General features: G+C 36.0%; 2 protein-coding genes across 2 annotated transcripts in view; one reads left to right on the top strand and one right to left on the bottom strand.

The window, feature by feature from the left end:
* Positions 1-20,078, bottom strand: part of prx (periaxin) — a 32,083-nt gene extending 12,005 nt beyond the window's left edge. The window contains exons 1-7 of the mRNA XM_083553309.1: positions 19,818-20,078; positions 8,799-8,839; positions 8,371-8,472; positions 7,546-7,668; positions 2,642-2,804; positions 2,269-2,462; positions 701-2,150 (exon numbers count right to left, since the gene is read on the bottom strand). Coding sequence (XP_083409435.1) covers positions 701-2,150; positions 2,269-2,462; positions 2,642-2,804; positions 7,546-7,668; positions 8,371-8,472; positions 8,799-8,839; positions 19,818-19,875 — 2,131 coding nt within the window. The 5' untranslated portion in view covers positions 19,876-20,078. The remainder of the gene's footprint in view (positions 1-700; positions 2,151-2,268; positions 2,463-2,641; positions 2,805-7,545; positions 7,669-8,370; positions 8,473-8,798; positions 8,840-19,817) is intronic.
* LOC310732301 (uncharacterized protein) overlaps positions 1-23,638 on the top strand; it is a 160,980-nt gene that overhangs the window by 72,493 nt on the left and 64,849 nt on the right. The window lies entirely within an intron of this gene.

Genomic DNA, 23,638 nt, shown 5'->3' with positions numbered 1-23,638 from the left:
TTAACCTTTCCGCCTTTCATCTCTGGACCTTCCACAGCTACATCAAGCTCAGGGGATTTTGATTTTGGTAAGGAAATATCAAGCGTTGGAAAATTGATCTGTCCTACTGTTCCAGACAGTCCTTGAAATTTGGTTTCACCTTTAGCAGTCCCTTTTGGTAATGAAATGTCAATGGATTGCATGTCAACTTTGCCAACTTTGATATCAGGTCCTTCCACATTAATCTTTCCCTCAGGCAACTTAATTCTTGGTAGTGAAAGATCAACTTTGGGCATTTGAAACTTACCCCCTTTTCTGGCATCACCTTCAAGATTAACACCTCCTTTCAGTTTTTCTTTCGGCATTTTAATGTCAATGTCTGGAAGGTTAAACTTTTTGCCCTTGATCTCAGGACCCGCCGCACTAATATCGACCTCAGGTGGTTTTACTGTTGGTGAAGAAATGTCAAACTTTGGTAAGCTTATAGGTTCTCGCCCTTCAGAATGTCCTTCAATGTTAATTTCTCCTTTAGCAGTCCCTTTTGGTAATGATATGTCAATGGATGACATGTCAACTTTCCCAACTTTGATATCAGGTCCTTCCACATTAATCTTTCCCTCAGGCAGCTTAATTCTTGGGAGTGAAAGATCAACTTTGGGCATTTGAAACTTACCCCCTTTACCAGCCTCACCTTCAAGATTCACATGCCCTTTCACTTTACCTTTTGGCAGTGAGATGTCAATGTTTGGGACATTAAACTTTCCGCCTTTCATCTCTGGACCTTCCACAGCTACATCAAGCTCAGGGGATTTTAATTTTGGTAAGGAAATATCAAGCGTTGGAAAATTGATCTGTCCTCCTGTTCCAGACAGTCCTTGAAATTCGGTTTCACCTTTAGCAGTCCCTTTTGGTAATGAAATGTCAATGGATGGCATGTCAACTTTGCCAACTTTGATATCAGGTCCTTTCACATTAATCTTTTCCTCAGGCAACTTAATTCTTGGTAGTGAAAGATCAACTTTGGGCATTTGAAACTTACCCCCTTTACTGGCATCACCTTCAAGATTAACACCTCCTTTCAGTTTTCCTTTCGGCATTTTAATGTCAATGTCTGGAAGGTTAAACTTTTTGCCTTTGATCTCAGGACCTTCTGCACTAATGTCGACCTCAATTGGTTTCACTGTTGGTAAAGAAATTTCAAACTTTGGTAAGGTAACAGGTTCTCGTCCTCCAGAATGTCCTTTTCCTATTGGTAAGGAGATGTCAATAGATGGCATTTCAACTTTGCCAACTTTGATATCCGGTCCTTCCACATTAATCTTTTCCTCAGGCAACTTAATTCTTGGTAGGGAAGGATCAACTTTTGACATCTCAGTCTTACCTTCTGTATTGGCCTTGCCATCAAGATCAAAACCTCCTTTTACTATTGGCAGTGATATGTCAATATCTGGCAAATTAAAATTTTTGCTTTTGATCTCAGGACCCTCGAAACCTACATCAAGCTCAGGGGTTTTCAGTGTTTGTAAGGAAATATCAAGCTTGGGTAAATCAGTTTGTCCTCTTTTTCCAGGCACTCCTTTGACATCAATTTCTTTTTTTGCACTCCCCTTCGATAATAAAATATCAATGGATGACATTTCAACCTTTCTCATGTTAAATTTACGTCCTTCCACATTTCCTTTTCCCTCTGGTACCTTGACTTTTGGTAATGAAGAATCGATTTTGGGCATTTGAAATCTACTCCCTTTATTGACCTCACCTTCTAGATCAACACTTTTTGTTATTTTTCCTTTTGGCACTGAGATGTCAATATCTGGCCTATGAAATTGTCCACCCTTGATCTCAGGACCATGTATGTTAATATTACCAATATGTACAGGTGTATGCTTTGCATCTAGTTTTGGAAATTTAATCTTTCTTGTCTTCTCATCAATGGAATTTATTCCTTGAATAGGTCCAGTTTGATCTGCAATCACTTTACCGTGTTTTTTTAGTTTAATCTTTGGGAGTGCAAACTCTACATCAACTGGAGAAAATTTTATTCTACCTGCTGATTTCCCAATGTCTATTTCTTCTTCAGCTCTTGTTCTCTTTCTCTCTTTTAGTCTTTTCAGTCCAAATCTCCCTCCTCTTTTCTTCTTGGCTTTGAATTGTTTGACACTTCTCACACTCTGAAATTAAAGATAATGTATTAACAGGTGCCCTGGCAGTGGCATATTATAGGTAGAATGGATATATATGAAAAATATATGTAACACTGAAAAATTTTTGTTAGATATTTTATTATACCATTTTTTGCAACTTAGTCTTAGGTCCTTTCTGTTCAATAACTGGTGTATTCTGATGACCACTGTCTTCAGTTTGTGCCACAGTCCTTTTCAAGAAGAATGACACTTTATAAGGTTCTGCACACTGGAGGATCTTCAAAGCATCTTCATATTTGACATTATCAAAATACACTCTGGCACTCAGCAACTGATCTCCTAAAAAAGATTAACCAAAATTCAGCCAAAAACCTTGAACCTATAACTAATCAAACAACCAATTTTTAAAAATTTTTAAATCATGTATTTATGGGATACTTGGTAGAAATTACAAGCAAACATTTTGATGACATAAGAAATTTGTGAAACTAAACATTGAGCACTGTAAGGTTTTGTACCTTTCTGGAGGCTAAGATGTTTTGCTGCAGGTGAGTCTTTTAAGACGTCTTTGATGAAGATCCCCTTTGTCCCTCCACCCACCACACTGTAGCCACTGGCTCCTACTTCAGCTTCTGTCTCTACTACCATCTCCACTATCTCTGATAGACGTCTCTTCTCCTCCTGGTTTTGTAAAGATTTTTAAAACTCATTAGAAATATTGCTAGCTCTATATTTGTCATTAGCAGTCCTTCTTTTTGGTGTAGTTTTCCTCTGAGTAAAGATTTTATAATGTACCTGCTAGGGGTGTAATGGTACACGTATTTGTACCGAATTTTTGGTACAGGTCTTTCGGTTCGGTACACGTGTACCGAATGCAATAATTTTTATGTGCAGAACATCGTTAAAATCTGAGGCAGACTGCAAGTTTATTTAGTGTCCACCTCACACGTTGAGTGCATTTAAAAAAAAAAAAAATCATATTATTATTATTAAACTTAAAAATACAGTCATGTCACCATGTCTCTGTGGCGTTGTTTGGTGTAGCTAACGGCTAAAGCTTGCGCTACTGATTCTTTAGTGTTTTATGGCCAGCTTCAAGAATTTCTCTTAACAGGAGAAAATCCTGACAATTCCACATATCAAGGGAGTGAATAAATGAAGGATGCAAGGAAAGAAGAAATTTTTGATATATGCAAAAATAAGTAGAACAGTGAGGTAGATCATACCTTTATAAAATAGAATATTGAATGTAAAACACACACAAACACTTACATACACATCTGTATTATCCAAATGGGGTCTAACAAATTTCTAAATAATTAAATAAAATAAACTACAGGTGCATCTTAATATATTATAATATCATTAAAAGGTTTATTTATTTTATTAATTCAATACAAAAAGCAAAACTCATATTATATAGATTCATCACACACAGACTGATATATTTCAAGTGTTTATTTCCTTTAATTGTGATGATTTTGGCTCACATTTAACAAAAACCCACCAATTCACTTTCTCAAAAAATTAGAATACTTCATAAGACGAATCAAAAAACATTTTTAGTGAATTGTTAGCCCTCTGGAAAGTATGTTAATTTACTGTATATGTACTCAATACTTTGTAGGGGCTCTTTTTGCTTTATTTCCTGCCTCAATTCGGTGTGACATAGGGGTGATCAGTTTGTGGCACTGCTGAGGTGGTATAAAAGCCCAGGTTTCTTTGACAGTGGTCTTCAGCTCATTTTACTCTTGACAAAACCTCTTTAGATTCTCTATGGGATTCAGGTCTGGTGAGTTTTCTGGAAAGTCAAGCATACCAACACCATGGCTATTTAAACCAATATTTGGTGCTTTTGGCAGTGTGGGCAGGTGTCAAATCCTGCTGGAAAATTAAATCAGCATCTCCGTAAAGCTGGTCAGCAGAGGGAAGCATCAAGTACTCTAAAACGGGTAGACAGCTGTGCTGACCTTGGATTTGATAAAACACAGTGGACCAACACCAGCAGATGACATGACTCCTGAAACCACCACTGACTGCGCAAACTTTACACTTGGCCTTAAGCAACTTGGATTCTGTGACTCTCCTCTTTTCTTCCAGACTCTGAGACATTGATTTCCAAATGAAATGCCAAGTTTCTTTCCACTGAGCAACAGTCCAGTCCTTTTTCTCCTTTGCCCAGGTAAGACACCTCTGATGTTGTCTCTGGTTCAGGAGTGGCTTGACACAGGGAATGCGTCAGTTGTAGTCCATGGATACGTCTGTGCATAGTGGCTCTTGAAGCACTGACTCCAGCTGCAGTCCACTCTTTGTGAATCTCCACCAAATTCTTGAATCCTGAATTCTTAAATTCTTTTTCTTGAATACACATTTTTTCCTTCCATTCAACTTTCCATTAACGTGCTTGGATACAGCACTCTGTGAACAGCCAGCTTTTTCAGCGATGACCTTTTGTGTCTTACCCTCCATGTGCAGGGTGTAAATGATCGTCTTCCAGCTGTCAAGTCCTCCATTATTGTGGAGCCTGAACCAGACGGAGACACCATTTAAAGGCTCTGGAAACCTTTGCAGGTGTTTGGATTTAATTAGCTGATTCGAGTGTGACACCACGAGTCTCCAATATTGAACTTTTTCACAATATTCACATTTTCTGAGATACTGAATTTTGGATTTTTATTAGCTGTAAGCAATAATCATTAAAATGACAAGAAATAAACACTTGAAAGATATAATTCTGTGTGTGATAAATCTATATAATATGTGGGTTTCACTTTTTGTATTGAATTACTAAAATAAATCAACTTTTCAATTATATTCTAATTTATTGATGCATCTCTATTAAATTAGAATTTTCCATTTATTTAATTCCATTTAATCAATTAATTGTGTTAATTAAATTACATTAAATTACATTATTACATTTTGTTTTTTATAAAATATAATAAAATATTATTTTATATATTATTTAACCAAGCAGTGATTTTTATTTAAAATTGTTTTAAAAATTTAAACTGTTGAAAAGTTGATCACAAATGTTAATAATAATAAACATCGTTAAAAAAAGATTACAAGCAATTTTATGTTTTGCATTTCTTCCATGACATACCAGGGTAGGTAACAAATCTAGAATATTATGTACCATTACACCCCTAGTACCTACAGGTTGTCAGCCAGAAGACAATAGGTTTACTTTTAAGTATGTATTTTTTATTTAAGTTTCTTTTTCATGCCATCCTAAGGAGATTTTCTTTTTCCTGCTGCCTCTGGCCTCCTCATTATGGCTGTAAATCTGTATCAGTGAGAAAAACTATTTTGCCCTATAGTGTAAATGTTCATCAAAATATTAATATTAAAATATTAATATAAATATAAGATAATAAACCAGAATTCCAGCTTCCATTTCCTAATATTTACAGTGGGTACGGAAAGTATTCAGACCCCCTTAAATTTTTCACTCTTTTTTATTTTGCAGCCATTTGCTAAAATCATTTAGGTTCATTTCTTTTCCTCATTAATGTACACATAGCACCCTATATTGACAGAAAAACACAGAATTGTTGACACTGTTGCAGATTTATTAAAAAAGAAAAACTGAAATATCACATGGTCCTAAGTATTCAGACCCTTTGCTCAGTATTTAGTAGAAGCCCGCTTTTGATCTAATACAGACAGGAGTCTTTTTGGGAAAGATGCAACAAGTTTTTCACACCTGGATTCAGGGATCCTCTGCCATTCCTCCTTGCAGATCCTCTCCAGTTCTGTCAGGTTGGACGGTAAACGTTGGTGGACAGCTATTTTTAGGTCTCTCCAGAGATGCTCAATTGGGTTTAAGTCATTGCTCTGGCTGGGCCATTCAAGAACAGTCACAGAGTTGTTGTGAAGCCACTACATCGTTATTTTAGCTGTGTGCTTAGGGTCATTGTCTTGTTGGAAGGTAAACCTTCAGCCCAGTCTGAGGTCCAAAGCACTCTGGAGAAGGTTTTCATCCAGGATATCCCTGTGCTTGGCCGCATTCATCTTTCCCTTGATTGCAATCAGTCGTCCTGTCCCTGCAGCTGAAAAACACCCCCACAGCATGATGCTGCCACCACCATGCTTCATTGTTGAGACTGTACTGGACAGGTGATGAGCAGTGCCTGGTTTTCTCCACACATACCGCTTAGAATTAAGGCCAAAAAGTTCTATCTTGGTCTCATCAGACCAGAGAATCTTATTTCTCACCATCTTGGGGAACTCCATGCGGGTTTTCATGTGTCCTGCACTGAGGAGAGGCTTCCGTCGGGCCACTCTGCTATAAAGCCCCACTGGTGAAGGGCTGCAGTGATGGTTGACTTTCTACAACTCTCTCCCATCTCCCGACTGCATCTCTGGAGCTCAGCCACAGTGATCTTTGGGTTCTTCTTTACCTCTCTCACCAAGGCTCTTCTCCCCCGATAGCTCAGTTTGGCCGGTCGGCCAGCTCTAGGAATGGTTCTGGTCGTCCCAAACGTCTTCCATTTGAGGATTATGGAGGCCACTGTGCTCTTAGAAACCTTAAGTGCAGCAAAAAAATTTTTGGAACCTTGGCCAGATCTGTGCCTTGCCACAATTCTGTCTCTGAGCTCTTCAGGCAGTTCCTTTGACCTTAATGATTCTCATTTGCTCTGATATGCATTGTGATCTGTAAGGTCTTATATAAACAGGTGTGTGGCTTTCCTAATCAAGTCCAATCAGTATAATCAAACATTTCTGGACTCAAATGAAGGTGTAGAACCATCTCAAGGATGATCAGAAGAAATGGAGAGCACCTGAGTTAAATATATGAGTGTCACAGCAAAGGGTCTGAATACTTAGGACCATGTGATATTTCAGTTTTTCTTTTTGAATAAATCTGCAAAAAGGTCAACAATTCTGTGTTTTTCTGTCAGTATGGGGTGCTATGTGTACATTCATGAGGAAGAAGAATAAACTTAAATGATTTTAGCAAATGGCTGCAATATAACAAAAAGTGAAAAATGTAAGGGGGTCTGAATACTTTCCGTACCCACTGTACATCAAGATGTGTAAAATAACACAGAAGCATTGGTGAAAGACCACCCATTTTTTTGTTAGCAAAAGTAAAAGTAAATAACACATTAATAGTAAAACAATATTAATATTTAATTACATATTATTTGTTTGTAATATTAAAAGTAAGTTATTAAGAAGGACTGCACAGGTAGGACACAATGTGAGAGAGGTGTGATTGAAATGGTTGGTCATGTGCAGAAGGGGGACATGGGGTAAATGGACTACATGCAACTCACTGCTCTTATGCACTTACCCTTAATGTAACTCTACTTGAACACTACACCAGGCTGACATTTCCTACTATGTTACTGACTTCAGTCTCTCATATGAGATATTTTTATTATTATATGTTATTATTATGGTGCTCTCTTACCAGAGACTCAATCTTGTCCTTTGAAGGATCCATGCTTGCAAGATCTGTGTGGCTATGTTTCAGCTGGCTTCTTTTTTTACTAAGAACTTGTTTGAGTTCTGCATGGAGTTTCTCCTTCTGAACCTAAAAAAAAAAATTATGCAGTATTATAAGTGCGCTTGTGTGCCAACTAGCATGTCTTGGGCCTAGTCCACACTGATTGTTGTTTTATGCTTTAGACAAAATAGCATATTTAGAACATTCCCATCTATAGCGAATTACGAACAAACTGCTGGACATATGCACTGGGTATTTTATATTTTACAGTATTTGTCATTTTTATTTGTTTTGTCAGACTTAAAATTGCTTTCATGCATGCCTCAGTGTAACTTGTATTCTGAACAAATGAAAAATTAAAATGTGCCACAAAAAGCCTCCAAAAAGCTTTAGTAATCTTTAAATTGTGGAGATCACAAGACAATCATGCAATAGCATTTTCAAAAAACAACATTTTCTCCTATCCAGATTACATTTGTTAAAATGGCTTTTCCAGTTTGGGAATGATTAAAAAGAGATGCATAGTTGGTGGCCAAAAACACTGTTTAATTGTGGATGGAAATTCAGAATGTTTAACAGATCATCTTTTTTCTTATTAATTGTGTAAGTGTGGAATAGGCCTTTCTGTATGAAAGAAACATTAATACTGAATTTGCTGAAATAACCATTATACATTATTATCATATTAAGTGCTTTGTCACTACTTTTCTCACCTTGTTATTTATTAAAATAGTGTGGCAAAATTGTTATTTATAACTGAATTTGAGAATTTTATATCAGAACACTCACAACTCTTTCTGCGCTTTCAGGGTCTTCAGTGGTGATGCAGAAGCGCTGGCTGGTTTGAGGAACAGAGGGAGGTGATGGAGGTGACTGCCTTTTGTTTTTTACCTGCTCATATGTAACAAAGAATTGTCTTGTATAAATAACTGGTATAATTAGTATAATTATATTCTTTAACAGATTACTCAAGTAATGGTAATAGATATTCAGCTAGTACCAAATTCAGCTACTAGTAAGTACTGTAGTAGCAAAATTTCTAATTAGTGAATACCTGAGTATTGAACCTTTATGACTTGTGCCTTGACACATTTGATTTAAAAAAATATTATTAATAATTAATTATTGGTAGTTAATAATAATGCTGCATTTTTATTAGAAACATGGTGCAACAAATGTTACATAATTTCTAATAAGACCGCAGGTATTGAACTCACAGCTAGGTTAGAATAGCTGTCCTCCAATGCTCTGTCTGTGTCTGAAAATGAAGCAAGAAAAGATATACAGTATAATTTGTAATAAATCACATCAGTTTTAGAGTATTAGAGCCACAACAACAACAAAACTAATTTAAAGTCTAATTTAGCAGTTTTATTATTTCTTGACTCTTAAAGAGCTTCATTTGTGACCTGAATCCTAACTTATGTCATTTAATCAAAATCTAATTAAAAGAGGTCTGTGAGGCACATGGTGGCAGCAACAGTTATTAGACTGAATACAAAAAACAAAAAAAAAGACTGAAAAAACTGTTACTGTAACTTCTAATTTGACTTATATAAAGGGTATACAAGCAATTTATATTCAGGTTAGTTGCTTTGAAGAATCTCTCTACCACAAGATGTATTAATGATCACAATTTATTATCCAGTGGTTGTTTAGGTATTGTTTACATTTCTGACACTTCTCCTTTTCATCAAGGTCACCTGTTACATTGTGTTATCTGCAATCGAACAAAGCACAGTGTGTGGGTTTTAATGTGGGGAAGTATCAACAAAGTGTTAATGAGTTATTTTATACAAGGTATCTAACCTCCCATTTGAGCAATAGAAACATCCACGATGAGCACAGTACCTTCCTTTCTCTGAAAGGTATGTGAAATTAAGAGACAGCAAAAATGGAACCACAATACCCTGATTGTAATCTCTCTATCCCAATTTTATTTGTTTATTATTATAAGTGTGTATTACAATATGTAAAACATATTCTATATAAACTATATACTAAAATATACTATATACTATATACTAAAAAATGAAGCATTTTAAGTGGAGAAATATGTACAGTACCAATGAAAAATAATCGTTGTAGGGAAATGACAGTGTTAGGCTTGTTGACCCTAGTTACCTAATCCTTTAAGATTCTTTCCATGGTGCTTTAGTTCTTTAAGAACCGAAGCTTTGCTAAGTATGCCATGCCACACCCTTCTCTGGTTGCCATCAAGCATTCTAATGGTGTCCCCTGTCAATCTGCATATTTCTCATTCCTCATCAAGTGGCAAAGCCAAGAGGCTGTATCCTTTTTATAAAGCCATTATTCTGTTGACCACAGTGTGGATCATACGCTAACCCTAAACCTAGGTATTTGATTTCCTGTTTCATGACAGATAAACTGTAACTGAAGCTAGACAAACATTGTGTAAACATAAAACAAAACTATATAATGCACAGAATAATGAATCGCAATACCCTTTATATGCAAAAAACTAACACCTTAAACCTTAGTCTTAACTGGCTATTAGGGCAATGATGTCGGGATGTTTTTTTGTTTTTTGTTTAGTGTTTTATATACAGTCTTTATAAAAAAAAACACCCTTTTGTTAAACTATAATGCATTGCATTTTGTAAATTGGCTATAACATAAAAAAAAATGTATGAACATTAGTTCTATAGTTTGTAATTATTTAAGTAAACAATATAGTGATTAAAAAAAACTATAAAGCTATATGTAAACTATAAAAGTAATGCATTTGGTTTACATATAGCTTTATAGGTTTTTTATTACTATATTGTATACAAACTATGAACTATAATTACAAACTATAGAACTAATATTTATAAATTTTGTAAACTAAAATGTAAACTATGTAAAAATATGTAAACTATATAAGTAATGCAATTGGGTTCTCTGGTGGTCTAGTGGTTAGGCTGCAGCGCTCTCACTGCCGCGGCCCGGGTTCGATTTCCGGTCAGGGAACCAAACCCAAACCCATTAGGTTGCACAAGCCAGTGCACTCTTAGTGCCGGTCCCAAGCCCAGATAAATGAGGAGGGTCATGTTTGATTTGCCAAATAAAACATGCAGATCATGAATACGGATGATCTGATGGGAGAAGCCGAAAGAAAGTATAAGTAATGCAACTCTATTTAATAAACTATATGTAAGGAAACATACAGAAAATAGGGAAAGGTCTTATAAAACCTTTAAGTTTTATGGCTGTCAGAAAGTTCTGTATTTATTCATTTACTGTATAATTAAAATTTTAAGAATTGTGCAATTTCTTATATTTAAAAGCTGAAATTAATCGGTAAGTGTCTTGTAAACAAAAACCCTCAAACACAATTTAAATTGTATGGTCTAGATGGATTTTTGGTTTAAAAGAGGCAGATGTAGGGGACAGGGGGTATGGAGACGGATGATCTGTGGCAACCCCTAATGGGAGAAGCTGAAGAAAAAGAAGAAGAAGATGGAGAAGAAGAAGATGGTCTAAATGAATTTAGACCAGTTTATGGAGCAACTAAAATGTAAAAGAGATTTATAAATGACATTTCTGCAATGAGGACAAAAGGTTTCGATCCTGGTAATAGCCCTAAGTAAATGTGAAGTATATGTACTATACATATAGATGTAAGTAAATGTTAGATATATGGTTAAAATGTTTTAGCTTTGTTCAAATGAAAACTACATTAAATGAGCCAGTGTGGTTTTGAATGGGAGAGGTGGGTCCTTTGAGATTTGTGAATCGGTAAATGGCTCTCAAAGATTTTCATAAACATCCAGCTAGGTAGCATTAGCAATGGACATTAAAAGTTGGGTAAGACTTGAAGTCCTCTACAGACTGTCAAATTATATCATGATTGCTGGTGAGACTTAAAAAAAACATGTTTATGTATGAATGTATATGTATAAACTGAATAAAACCACTCCTCAGTTCTAGGGACTCAACATCATACTTCTGTAGTACATTGTTGTATAAATTGCTGTCTGACAGCACTATTTGAATTTAGAATAATAACAATTGGCATTTCACATGATACATGACTACTCAAAATCAGTTCATGCAAAGGAGTACAAGAGTCATAGTCGCAGGGTCATTCAAGACTAGCTTGTTTGCATAAGGTGTGACTGTCTGCACTCTGCCGTATACGTGTGTGGGGGTACAGTATATATATATGTGTGTGTGTGTGTGTGTGTGTGTGTGTGTGTGTTATATAACTAATTGATTGAAATAAGCAGCTGCAGTCATGTGATGCTATACCCACAGGAGTGGTCTGCAGGAATGTTGGCACACAAACTTGAACTGTATTTAGATGCACAATGTTGTGACACATCTGCCTCTAAAATAAAAAGTTTAGTACCTGGATGTGTAAATGGCTGTGTGCCTATTGTGCACACTAAGGTAGACTGACAGACAGCTAATTGCAGTAGTTTAGGTAAGTTTTGTATATAATATCCTACTATTTGAACAATTATGTTAGGCTGCAATATCAGCTGCAATAAAGTTTATGTTGTTTATAGCCTATAAATCATTCAATCTTTTTTGCATGTGTGTAGGGCAGTACTATGGGCCAGGGTAACATCCTGTTACTCTGTTGGATTCTTTTCTGGGTATCTCAGTTATTTTGGCAGGAGCCTTTCCCCTCATTGTATTGTCATAAACAGTGAATTGACAACAGACAACACTGACCTTTAGTCTAAGACATATGTGGGATTTTTCCACTCAAAGCTACACAAATCACCTACTCTGATTTGTCTTCCGCAAGTGTGGGATAGCATAGGCTGGAAGTGACATCTCACACTCTCCTGGGTGGCAACAGGAAATGGTCCATTGTAAACATATATATTTTTTTGGAGATACATGTAAACATGGCTCTACTACTCTTGAATAGCAGTGCAAAACAATGTTTTTTATTATGGTTCAGATTATGCACAACACATTTATAGCGTTAAATGAGTCAGTAACAGGTGTATGACGTTCCAATTTATTTATGTTTATGTTTCAAATATTTTATCATGTTTAAAATATTGAATCTAAAAGAATCTTCATGAGTTTAATGGATTTCTTGCAGCTAATCTTACCATTATTCAACTGATACATTTGGTCTATACATTTGCATGCAAAACAATATTCTCTTTACTCTTTCATCAAATATTAAAGTATAACAGCACAATTTTTTCCTCTATATTTCATTAAATACCACTTTTGTTTCCTCAACATGTCAGACTATCACTGAAGGATTTCTTATGGTGAAGTATGTAAAACATCACCTAGAGAAAAGTAAATCTTCATTTCTGTTTACCTGATAAATATCATAAACACTTATTAACTTTTGTGTATTTTACCCCTCCCTTTCTTTTTCTGTTTCTATCCATTATAAGTTATTAAAGAAAAACAAAACAAAACAGAAAACAAAAAAATATGTTCTAGGATTAAAGGTGTTTGATGAATTCAAACATGCCAGAATAAAAAAAAAATCCAAAAAATGAGTGGTTAATATTGAAAAGAGTATTTTTGTTAGCATTTAAACAACATATACTTGTAATAACCAAATGCTAATTGATTGCATTCTCCCAGAGTTACACCATGTGCTCAAAAATATAACGAGAGAATGCAAAAAATAACGAGAGAATGCAAGCTTAGAATTTACAACTTATGAACTAATAATAATTAAAAAAAAAAAATCCCTGGAATTAAATAATTGTATTTTTAGCCTTTCCTCAATCATGCACAGAATATATGAAGTTGCAGGCTGTTTTGCTCAGAACTCAAAGATTTATTAATTATTTTAAAAGGCAGGGGTCACTATGAGTCATTCCTACACTGCACTGAGATCTATCTTTAGACCGTCAACAAATGTTTCACACACATTTCTTACTCTCAGTGCTGGAGACACTACCCAGTATTGCACCACAATTTTACCTATGTTAGCATGCTGGCTAAAGTATTAAGGGGAAAAAAAATTGTGAGGAATTTCAGTTAAGGTATCCTCATTGTAGACTATGTAAAGCAAGTATTTTCTTTCTTTTTTTATAAATATGTGTAGTACACCATTTATAAACTATTTCTGCCCAATAAAGGTCTTTCCTGCCTGGGACGTCACATCATTGATCTTTAGGGATATATAGCATGTTGTGCAGACATGAATAAAAGCAACAACAACAACAACAAAAAATCACAATTAAATTAAATACATTTGTGCCATTTGCACATCTGTCTTCTATTTAGGTGCACATTGATCTGCATGAAGTTGAGCTCTGACACAAGGTGAGTAATTTTTTACATAGACACATCACATTGCAAGTGGTAACTGTATTGAGGTTGTCTGAGATAGCTGCCCCATAAGTCATACAGTGCCCTACAACTCACTGCCAAGACTGGGTGACACTACAGAAGATCTGGATGTCATTTGAGGCAGATATTTATGGTGGAAAAAATGTGAGCATGATAGATTATCATAACTTATTACTTATGTAAACCTCATGGCAAAACTAAAAAAATAACTTTAGGCATGTCTTGCTTGGCATGTTTTGGACATTCCATGAAAAACCTCTCAATCAGCCACTCACAAACAACTTTACTGCTCCTGAGTTATTCTAGATCATTATTCTGTTGATTCACTTTGTTCTCCGGTATTAGACTTTAGTCTGCATTTCCATTCTGCACTGACATGTTGATAAAAATCGTTGCAGTGCATGAAATCAACCTAAAAAATAGAGAGCCTATTATATGTGCTCAAAAATAATAAACACCTCCATGATTTCACTACACAGTGCTATCTTAGCTATGGCATGTAGAGACTTGGGTCTTATGACTGGACACTGCAGCTGTTGCTTCTCTGTAAAAACCAATATAGAGACAGCTCCAACACTCTCACACACACAAGCACGCACACACTCCTGCATTCTTCATTAATTCAGGTTGAGTGTGCATGGCAGTACCAGTCTACAAAGAAATCTCACATGCTCATGAGGACCACTGGTTGCAAATTATAGCAACAATGTGCTGCATATAGTTAACATACACATATAAAGTTGTTCTCTTATAAATAAAAACACTCCTAACACAGTTAAACAATTATTTAGCATCAATTTGCCAACACAGGTCAATTAGTGCTGCTTAAATAACTTTATATGTTGTACATTTGGTCCCAGAGTTTTGTTTCTGTGTTTGTAGGACCTGACTGACTAGACAGTTTTAAAAAATGTTAGAATTAAGCTACAAAGCAGCAGCCTTTTAAAGGCAATTTGTTGAATTGCATCATGACAGGAGAGTGTTTTTAACTCAAGCTCTCCACCCAGCAAACCCTGCTTTTGCTTTATGCAATATGAATATTTATTTATACAATACCTGTTAAATACCATAGAAAATAAATAACTGTCAACACTAAATAATTTATACTTGAACCATTATTATTCTAAATGTAAAGTCTAACTAGGTGACAAAAATGTGTTAAATACATGGCACTAAATCTGGAACAAATAAATATAATAAATAAAATAAACTGTCTGAAAATATATTACTACTTTAAAAACCTTTAAAATATGGTTAATAGTTATATAATTCTTTGTGCAAATTTGTATATAATGCAATCCCCAAGGTTTTTTGAGCTATGTGCACATTTCTCTACTGCATTATAAAATATCTTTCTGCATGTTTTTGTTATTTAATAAGTACTCTGTGTCAGTGTTCATTGCTGATGTTCACAAATACAAAATCAAAATACCTGCAGTTACATCTATCTTTTCAGGAATCTTTTCAAGAGTGCACTTTAGTGGACAGTTCAAAGAGAGAAAGAACCTTGCACCTACCGTGATCAATGTATCCTTCTTAAACTGTGCCTGACTAAAAACTCTAAATGATTATTAATACAAACAGAGACCTACACATGCACACAGTCACTCTCTGCCCTCTGACAGCCAGCCACCCTACTGCCGTGACTGAGCTTGGCTAATTTAGAAAATGGAACTACATTTGCAGAAAGGCAATTGGGTAAAGCCCGAAGGATGGCCCATGTAGGGAGGGAATAAGGGCAACAGGACGAAGTTCAAGGGATGGCCCATGTAGGGAGGGAATGAAGGAGGAAGGGAGGGAGGGCAACTTGGTGAAGCCCAAGGGATTGCCAATGTAGGGTGGCAGAAAGAGAGCAAGGAACATAAACGTATTTAGCTGAGCTGATTTGTAGGAGTAGCTTTCCTGGCATGACGAAAATGCTCATCTATACTAAAAAAAGTGTGCTATAAAATGATTTCACATGTAAACACACACATTGGATTATATGCAATACTCTAAAATGCTTCATTAAGTTTAATTTTTGCATTCATTTCATTCTAAACCCAGGGCTGAATGAAAAACAAGCAAATTAACTAATTTACTAATTAACATAGATACTTTTGACTGCCACCATTTAGTATGTATGAGTTGCTATTTTAGAAAGTTATGCATGAAGCAGCATCAGCAGAATGAAAAGTTCCAATAATGCTCATGTGTAGGGAGAAGAGAGGAACAGTGTTACATGATGGCAAAAGTCACATGACTTGGGGAATTGTTTGGAGCTCATACCTAAAAAAGCTCTCTGTCAGTCTTTTACTGAGAATACTGCTACAATTGACACACACACACACACACACACACACACACACACACACACACACACACACACACACACACACACACACACACACACACACACAGTAACTTAGCATTAGACGTAATTGTTTCACAGTATTTTCTACATGAACTAGCAATACTATCTGTGAATCTGTGAATCTGTTCCATGGGCAATTTCAGGAAGTCCATGCTACACCCAAGCAGATAAACATACTCACACACAAAATTCCTTCCCAGATACATAAACCAAGTGTGGCAGCAGAACAATGCAGATGTCCTTCACTGTTCACCTCGACCACCATATTTAACATTATTTACAGAAAGGAAAGAGGACTCAGGAAACAGGTCAGAGAAAGCCTAAATAGACACACCACCTTCCTTTAGTGTTTAATGCTTAGCATTGTTGCTGCATTCTACAATTCTGAAAGACAGAATTCAAACTCTTTGCTTTTATTGTGTTTTCAAATGAAACCTTATACTTTTGACATTTTCAGGTAAACCAAAACACTCTTACACTTCAACTGGTTCAACAAGCATGAGATCTTTTTTAAGCATTTAATGCAGACACCAAAATAAAAAAAATGGAATAATTGACACATAAGTAGGGATATCTCAACATTTTTTTTAGAATGCAAAATTACTATGCATTGGTCACCAAAATACTAAAATAATTTCCAACATACTCAGAAATGGAAATTCTGCCTTGCAAACTTAAAAGCTGTCAGAAAAAGAAACCGTCTGAAATGGTGAACATTGGGTTATTTGAATCTTTATAAACACTGGCAATATTTTTAAATGATCACAACACTATGCCTTAGACTGACTCAACACCACCAGAACAAAATGTAATGAACATAGCAATGTCTTGTGTGTGTGTGTGTGTGTGTGTGTGTATATATATATATATATATATATATATATATATATATATATATATATATATATATATATATATATATACTAGCGGAAAGTACCCGTGCTTCGCTACGGAAGGCTGAATGCAAAGCAATATGGCAATAAGCAGTAAGCACTGAGCAGGACTGGATGATCAGAGATCAGATCGTCGGTCTGTACTGGTCAGGACCATGAACTTAACTGAGCTCCGACTATGTTGTGTCTACCCACTATCCAGACAGTGGGAGGTGGGGTAGGGAAGGTCAGAGTCCGATGGGCTCTCAGGTGATATGGAAATCAATACAGGCCTCAACCTGTAAACCATTGTCTTTACTTACTGTTACTGCACTGACTTTGTATATTAGTCGTACAGAGAGTACGTGATGGTTGAACACTTATTTTTATAGTTTGACTGTAACTCAAATAGAAAATCTTCATCCAGTAAACACTTATTCACTTAAAGACTTATTTTACATCGAGGGAGCCCTAATAAAAATTATTAGAGCACCTTTAGCTAATTATTAAATTTCCTCCAAAGAAATAACGTCAACAAATAACATACTACCCCTTTGTAGTACCGATACAGGGCAAACTACTTTGAAAATAATTTTTATCGTGCATCTAACATCTTATAAGAAACAATGTACTAAGTTTCATTAGGATCCGTAATGTTATTTCGAAGAATATACAATGCGTGAGAAATCGGGTTTTTCGCGAGTTAGCCGCGATCCAGGGCGAATTTTTCAAAACCCTTTCTTAGTGAGCACCTAAGACCCAAGAGGAAGGTATGTTCCAAATTTCATTGCAATCCGTTCAGTGGTTTTTGAGATTTCGTGATGAGTGAGTGAGTCAGTCAGTGGTATTTGAGCTTTATATACAGTGGGTACGGAAAGTATTCAGACCCCCTTAAATTTTTCACTCTTTGTTATATTGCAACCATTTGCTAAAATCATTTAGGTTCATTCTTCTTCCTCATGAATGTACACATAGCACCCCATACTGACAGAAAAACACAGAATTGTTGACATTGTTGCAGATTTATTAAAAAAGAAAAACTGAAATATCACATGGTCCTAAGTATTCAGACCCTTTGCTCAGTATTTAGTAGAAGCCCGCTTTTGATCTAATACAGCCAGGAGTCTTTTTGGGAAAGATGCAACAAGTCTTTCACACCTGGATTTGGGAATCCTCTGCCATTCCTCCTTGCAGGTCCTCTCCAGTTCTGTCAGGTTGGATGGTAAACGTTGGTGGACAGCCATTTTTAGGTCTCTCCAGAGATGCTCAATTGGGTTTAAGTCAGGGCTCTGGCTGGGCCATTCAAGAACAGTCACGGAGTTGTTGTGAAGCCACTCCTTCGTTATTTTAGCTGTGTGCTTAGGGTCATTGTCTTGTTGGGAGGTAAACCTTCCGCCCAGTCTGAGGTCCAGAGCACTCTGGAGAAGGTTTTTGTCCAGGATATCCCTGTACTTGGCCGCATTCATCTTTCCCTCGATTGCAACCAGTCGTCCTGTCCCTGCAGCTGAAAAACACCCCCACAGCATGATGCTGCCACCACCATGCTTCACTGTTGGGACTGTATTGGACAGGTGATGAGCAGTGCCTGGTTTTCTCCACACATACCGCTTAGAATTAAGGCCAAAAAGTTCTATTTTGGTCTCAGCAGACCAGAGAATCTTATTTCTCACCATCTTGAAGTCCTTCAGGTGTTTTTTAGCAAACTCCATGCGGGCTTTCATGTGTCTTACACTGAGGAGAGGCTTCCGTCGGGCCACTCTGCCATAAAGCCCCGACTGGTGGAGGGCTTCAGTGATGGTTGACTTTCTACAACTTTCTCCCATCTCGTGACTGCATCTCTGGAGCTCAGCCACAGTGATCTTTGGGTTCTTCTTTACCTCTCTCACCAAGGCTCTTCTCCCCTGATAGCTCAGTTTGGCCGGACGGCCAGCTCTAGGAAGGGTTCTGGTCGTCCCAAACGTCTTCCATTTGAGGATTATGGAGGCCACTGTGCTCTTAGGAACCTTAAGTGCAGCAGAAATCTTTTTGTAACCTTGGCCAGATCTGTGCCTTGCCACAATTCTGTCTCTGAGCTCTTCAGGCAGTTTCTTTGACCTCATGATTCTCATTTGCTCTGACATGCATTGTGATCTGGAAGGTCTTATATCAACAGGTGTGTGGCTTTCCTAATCAAGTCCAATCAATATAATTAAGCACAGCTAGACTCAAATGAAGGTATAGAACCATCTCAAGGATGATCAGAAGAAATGGAAAGCACCTGAGTTAAATATTTGAGTGTCACAGCAAAGGGTCTGAATACTTAGGACCTTGTGATATTTCAGTTTTTCTTTTTTAATAAATCTGCAACAATGTCAACAATTCTGTGTTTTTCTGTCAATATGGGGAGCTGTGTGTACATTCATGAGGAAGAAGAATGAACCTAAATGATTTTAGCAAATGGCTGCAATATAACAAAGAGTGAAAAATTTAAGGGGGTCTGAATACTTTCCGTACCCACTGTATATATATATATATATATATATATATATATATATATATATATATATATATATATATATATATATATATATACACACACATTTTTTTTTAACTATGAAAGCAATAATTAAAAGTTGTTTCATTTATTGCTATGCCATACAGTACAATTATAATAACCTCTACAAAGCTGAAAGAGAAAAAGCAGTTAGTACATTGTTCTTAAAAAAAAAAAAAAAATTCCTTACCTGTGTTGAAAGAGGGGGTCCATTTGACACAAAAAATCCCTCTCAGACACTCACACATGATTGATAGATATACAAAAAACACTATCAATCACTGCACATCCAAATTAAACAGACACAAAACATGGGGTGCACCGTTCTTCTTAGGTACCTGGATTAGGCTGCTGGACTGGAAGAGGAAGATGTGTTAAACCCGACTATAGTATTATATGTTCCAGGTTGGTATATTTTATCCATCAGGATACATCAACTGGATGCTACTTTAATGCTAGGCTGGATATTATAACACTATGCAAAATTTGTAAAAAAAAAAATGAGGATTTAATCATGAAATATTTTACTATACAGTGGACAGGGTGTGGTTTCCAAAATGAAAAAGAGAGCAGGGAAGGCTCATGAATGGATAAATAGATTGATGGAGAGAACCAGGACCGGAGTGATAAAAGATGAGAGAGAACAACACAGAATGGACTGTTAGCAGTTTGAGTCAGCAGATTGCAGTGTGCTAAATCCACTAGTCTTTTGTTCCCTATTTTAACTTGGATTAGTGAAATAAACATCCCTTAAACCCTCTTTCAGACAGAGATCAACATTAGTGATAAAAACAGACCAAAAAAAACAAACATTTATTCGCTCACACAAGCAAAAACAAATAAAATCTATGTATTCCTTCTGGTTAGAAATGTCTCTCATGTAAATACTATAACTGAAATCGGACTTTTCGAGTAAGAGTAAAAAGTAAAAAAAAATGAGTAAAAAATAACAATGCTTAAAAAAACTAAACAGAAAATAGGTCTAAAACCAAAATATAACCCAAACTCAAAAGAATAATAATTAATATAAACATTGTTTTACCCAACATTTACATCAACACCATGTTTAATCAATGAATAAAAACATTTTGTCAAAAAATAATTAATTGATTGTATTTTCTTTTTTTAAATAAAAATAATAAATTAGCAGTACATTTGTAAAGAATTTAGACTACAACTTTCTTGTTTTGTAATAAATGAACCATTTTTATTTAACAATAGACAAGTTACAAACAAATCTAAAACAGATAAAATTAACAGTACAAGTGACTGTGATCTGTGTCTATAACACTAACTCTTAAAGTAATAAACACAAATGCTGTGGCTAATGTGTATTTCAAATGTGCTTTCACAGACCAATAAATTCCCAATTAATAAAACCAGTTGACTATAAAAGCTTTCTTCTCAGACATCCAACACCAACAGCAGGTGGTCTGAAATACATACATACAGAGAGAGAGAGAGAGAGAGAGAGAGAGAGAGAGAGAGAGACAGAGACAGAGACAGAGACATTAAATTATATATAATATATATTATATATTCATACCATTGCTCTGCAATTATATTTTGTTTGTGAGCAGAGGTTTACTTATGTAAAATTCTACCAAAGATTACCTCTAGACTAAAATGAAGGGTGGGATACAGCATGGACCACCAACTATGTTGAGATGCAATCTTGTTAAGTGTAATTTGCAAAGAAACGTGGCTAAATAAACGTACACATACAGCCTCAACTCCTATGGGTCGTCTGCGTGCTTAGACACACGGCTCAATGCTCAAGAGTAACTATACCCACTTTACAATCGAGATCATAAATTCTGTTTACAGAGTACAGTAGAGAGTGAAAGTCACTGGATCCTTCTGCTTTGGGCAGAAGCATTAAAAAAACAAAACACCGTTTTGTTCTTGGTTGAAGAATTTCACCACCACAAGCCACTCAATCTTATTATCGAAGTTCAGGTGTAGTGGTGAAATTCAACAAACTGTTGTATATACATTTTTCTCTTTGTTTCACATACATATCTTTATATATCCTTTATATCTTATATTCTTATATTTTATTTTATATAGTTTTTTTACTTTATTTATCTGCTTCTTTTCTTTTTCCCTATCCTATTCCCCTCCAGACCGCCGTATAAAGCATTTCACTGCATGTCGTACCCTGTATGCATGTGTATGTGATGAATAAAATTTGATTTGATTTGATTTGAATGGCAATTTGACAAAGATCACAGTCTCTTTGTTGGTGGAGAAGCTGGAAATACTGTGTATGAGTAGGGACGTCCCAGAAGCGTTAGTTAGTTAAAATTAGTTAAAAGTATATTATTTATCCCAAAGTGAAATTGTAATTTTTGCATATCCCAACTTTTTGGGAAGATGGGGTCAGAGCACAAAAATCATCAGAGCACCCCAGAGCTTTTAAGGTTGAGCACTATGTTCAAGGGCCCAACAGTGGCAGCTTGGTGGTGGTGATATTTAAACCCTGACATCATGTTTAGTAATTAGCTTAACTGCTGAAACACCACTGCATAGAGGTGAATCTGGAATCTGGAGACACACAGATAGACAGACACATTAACATATGAATGCTTACAGGTTTTTTTTTGTTTGTTTGTTTTTTTTATCAAAATTTTGTTGCATTTATTTAATTTAGCTTAATTTTTAAATAAATGCACTGTAAGGTGTGAATGTAATAATCAGAATGTATTTTTAATTAAAATTCTTAGCAGATTTGAAAAAACAACAAATAGGTATATTTCATAACTTTGTCCAGGTTTAGGAAATACATAGAAATTAGCTATTTAGGGGTTTAAAAAAAAGAATCGGTCCATATTGCTGTCCTGAATAACTTTTCACTAAAAATAATCTAAAATCACATTTGTATTACTTATTTACTGTATAGCATATTTCGGCTGCCCTGCAAAAGTCATTCTCTAACTGAGAAGCCTCCCGTTTCAGGCAGTGGAACTGCCCAATCTCAGTTAAACCGACGCAGATGGAACGTACCACATTCCCTGGCGGGGTGCAGGTGTAGGTTGTTATAAGGGAAAATAGAGACCTTCGTTATCAAAAGATTAATAAGCTTTAAAACTTTTGATGATAAATAACAGTAACAATAATAGTGATAATAAAGAACAGTTAAAGGCGTAGTTCTACGATTACTCGAACCCATAATTATATAAAGCTCAAAATAGAAAAAAAAAAGAAAGAAAGCAAACATTTCCTCTTTGCTCCTTGTACCGTAAACCAGCGCTTAAAATGGACGCTGAACAAACTTTCTATTAGTTTTTTCCGCTGAACAAACTAAACAAACGCTTTATATAAAATTAAAATGTACCTCGCCCCTTTTAAACCTTTGAATAATATATAGGTTCAGCGCCACGTGGCTAGTCCTGGCATTTGTAAAGAAAGCGTGGTTGCCAGATTGACGTGTTTCAACTATACATTCAGATCAGCAGAGGAATGAGAAAAGCAGGTAAAGAGACAGGGAGGTGTGGCAGCATGTTGCAAAAGCAAAGGAAAAGGCATATGTATGTATGAGCTGTACACTAGAAGACGTTGTACACTAAGAAATGAGAAAAGGATTTGTACTAATTTTCCAGGCAGAGCGACCGAGCTGGGAGGGATATGCTGCAAGTAAGAGCAATAAAGGATGGAGATGGAAGAGTGTTGACTAGTGCGGGAGTGTGTTGAGAAGATGGAGGGAGTATTTCGAGCAGCTGATGAATGAGGAAAATGAAAGAGAGAAAAGGTTGAATGGTGTGGAGATGGTGAAGCAGGAAGTGGATAGGTTTAGTAAGGAGGAGGTGAGAGCGGATGCCTGAGGAATGAAGAAGGAGTGTGTTGATACCGGTTTAGGAATAAGGGATATGTGCAGACCTGCAGTAACGACAGGGGAATAAAGTGGATCAGTCACACCATGTAGTTATGGGAACGAGTAGTGGAAGCCAGGCTGAGAGGAGAGGTGACCATCTGTGAGCTAAGATGGGGTGGGTGGAAAGAGAAACATCT

Source organism: Silurus aristotelis, assembly GCF_946808225.1.
Source record: "Silurus aristotelis genome assembly, chromosome: 10".
NCBI classification, from domain to species: Eukaryota; Metazoa; Chordata; class Actinopteri; order Siluriformes; family Siluridae; genus Silurus; species Silurus aristotelis.
This window is presented reverse-complemented; position numbering and strand designations above follow the sequence as displayed.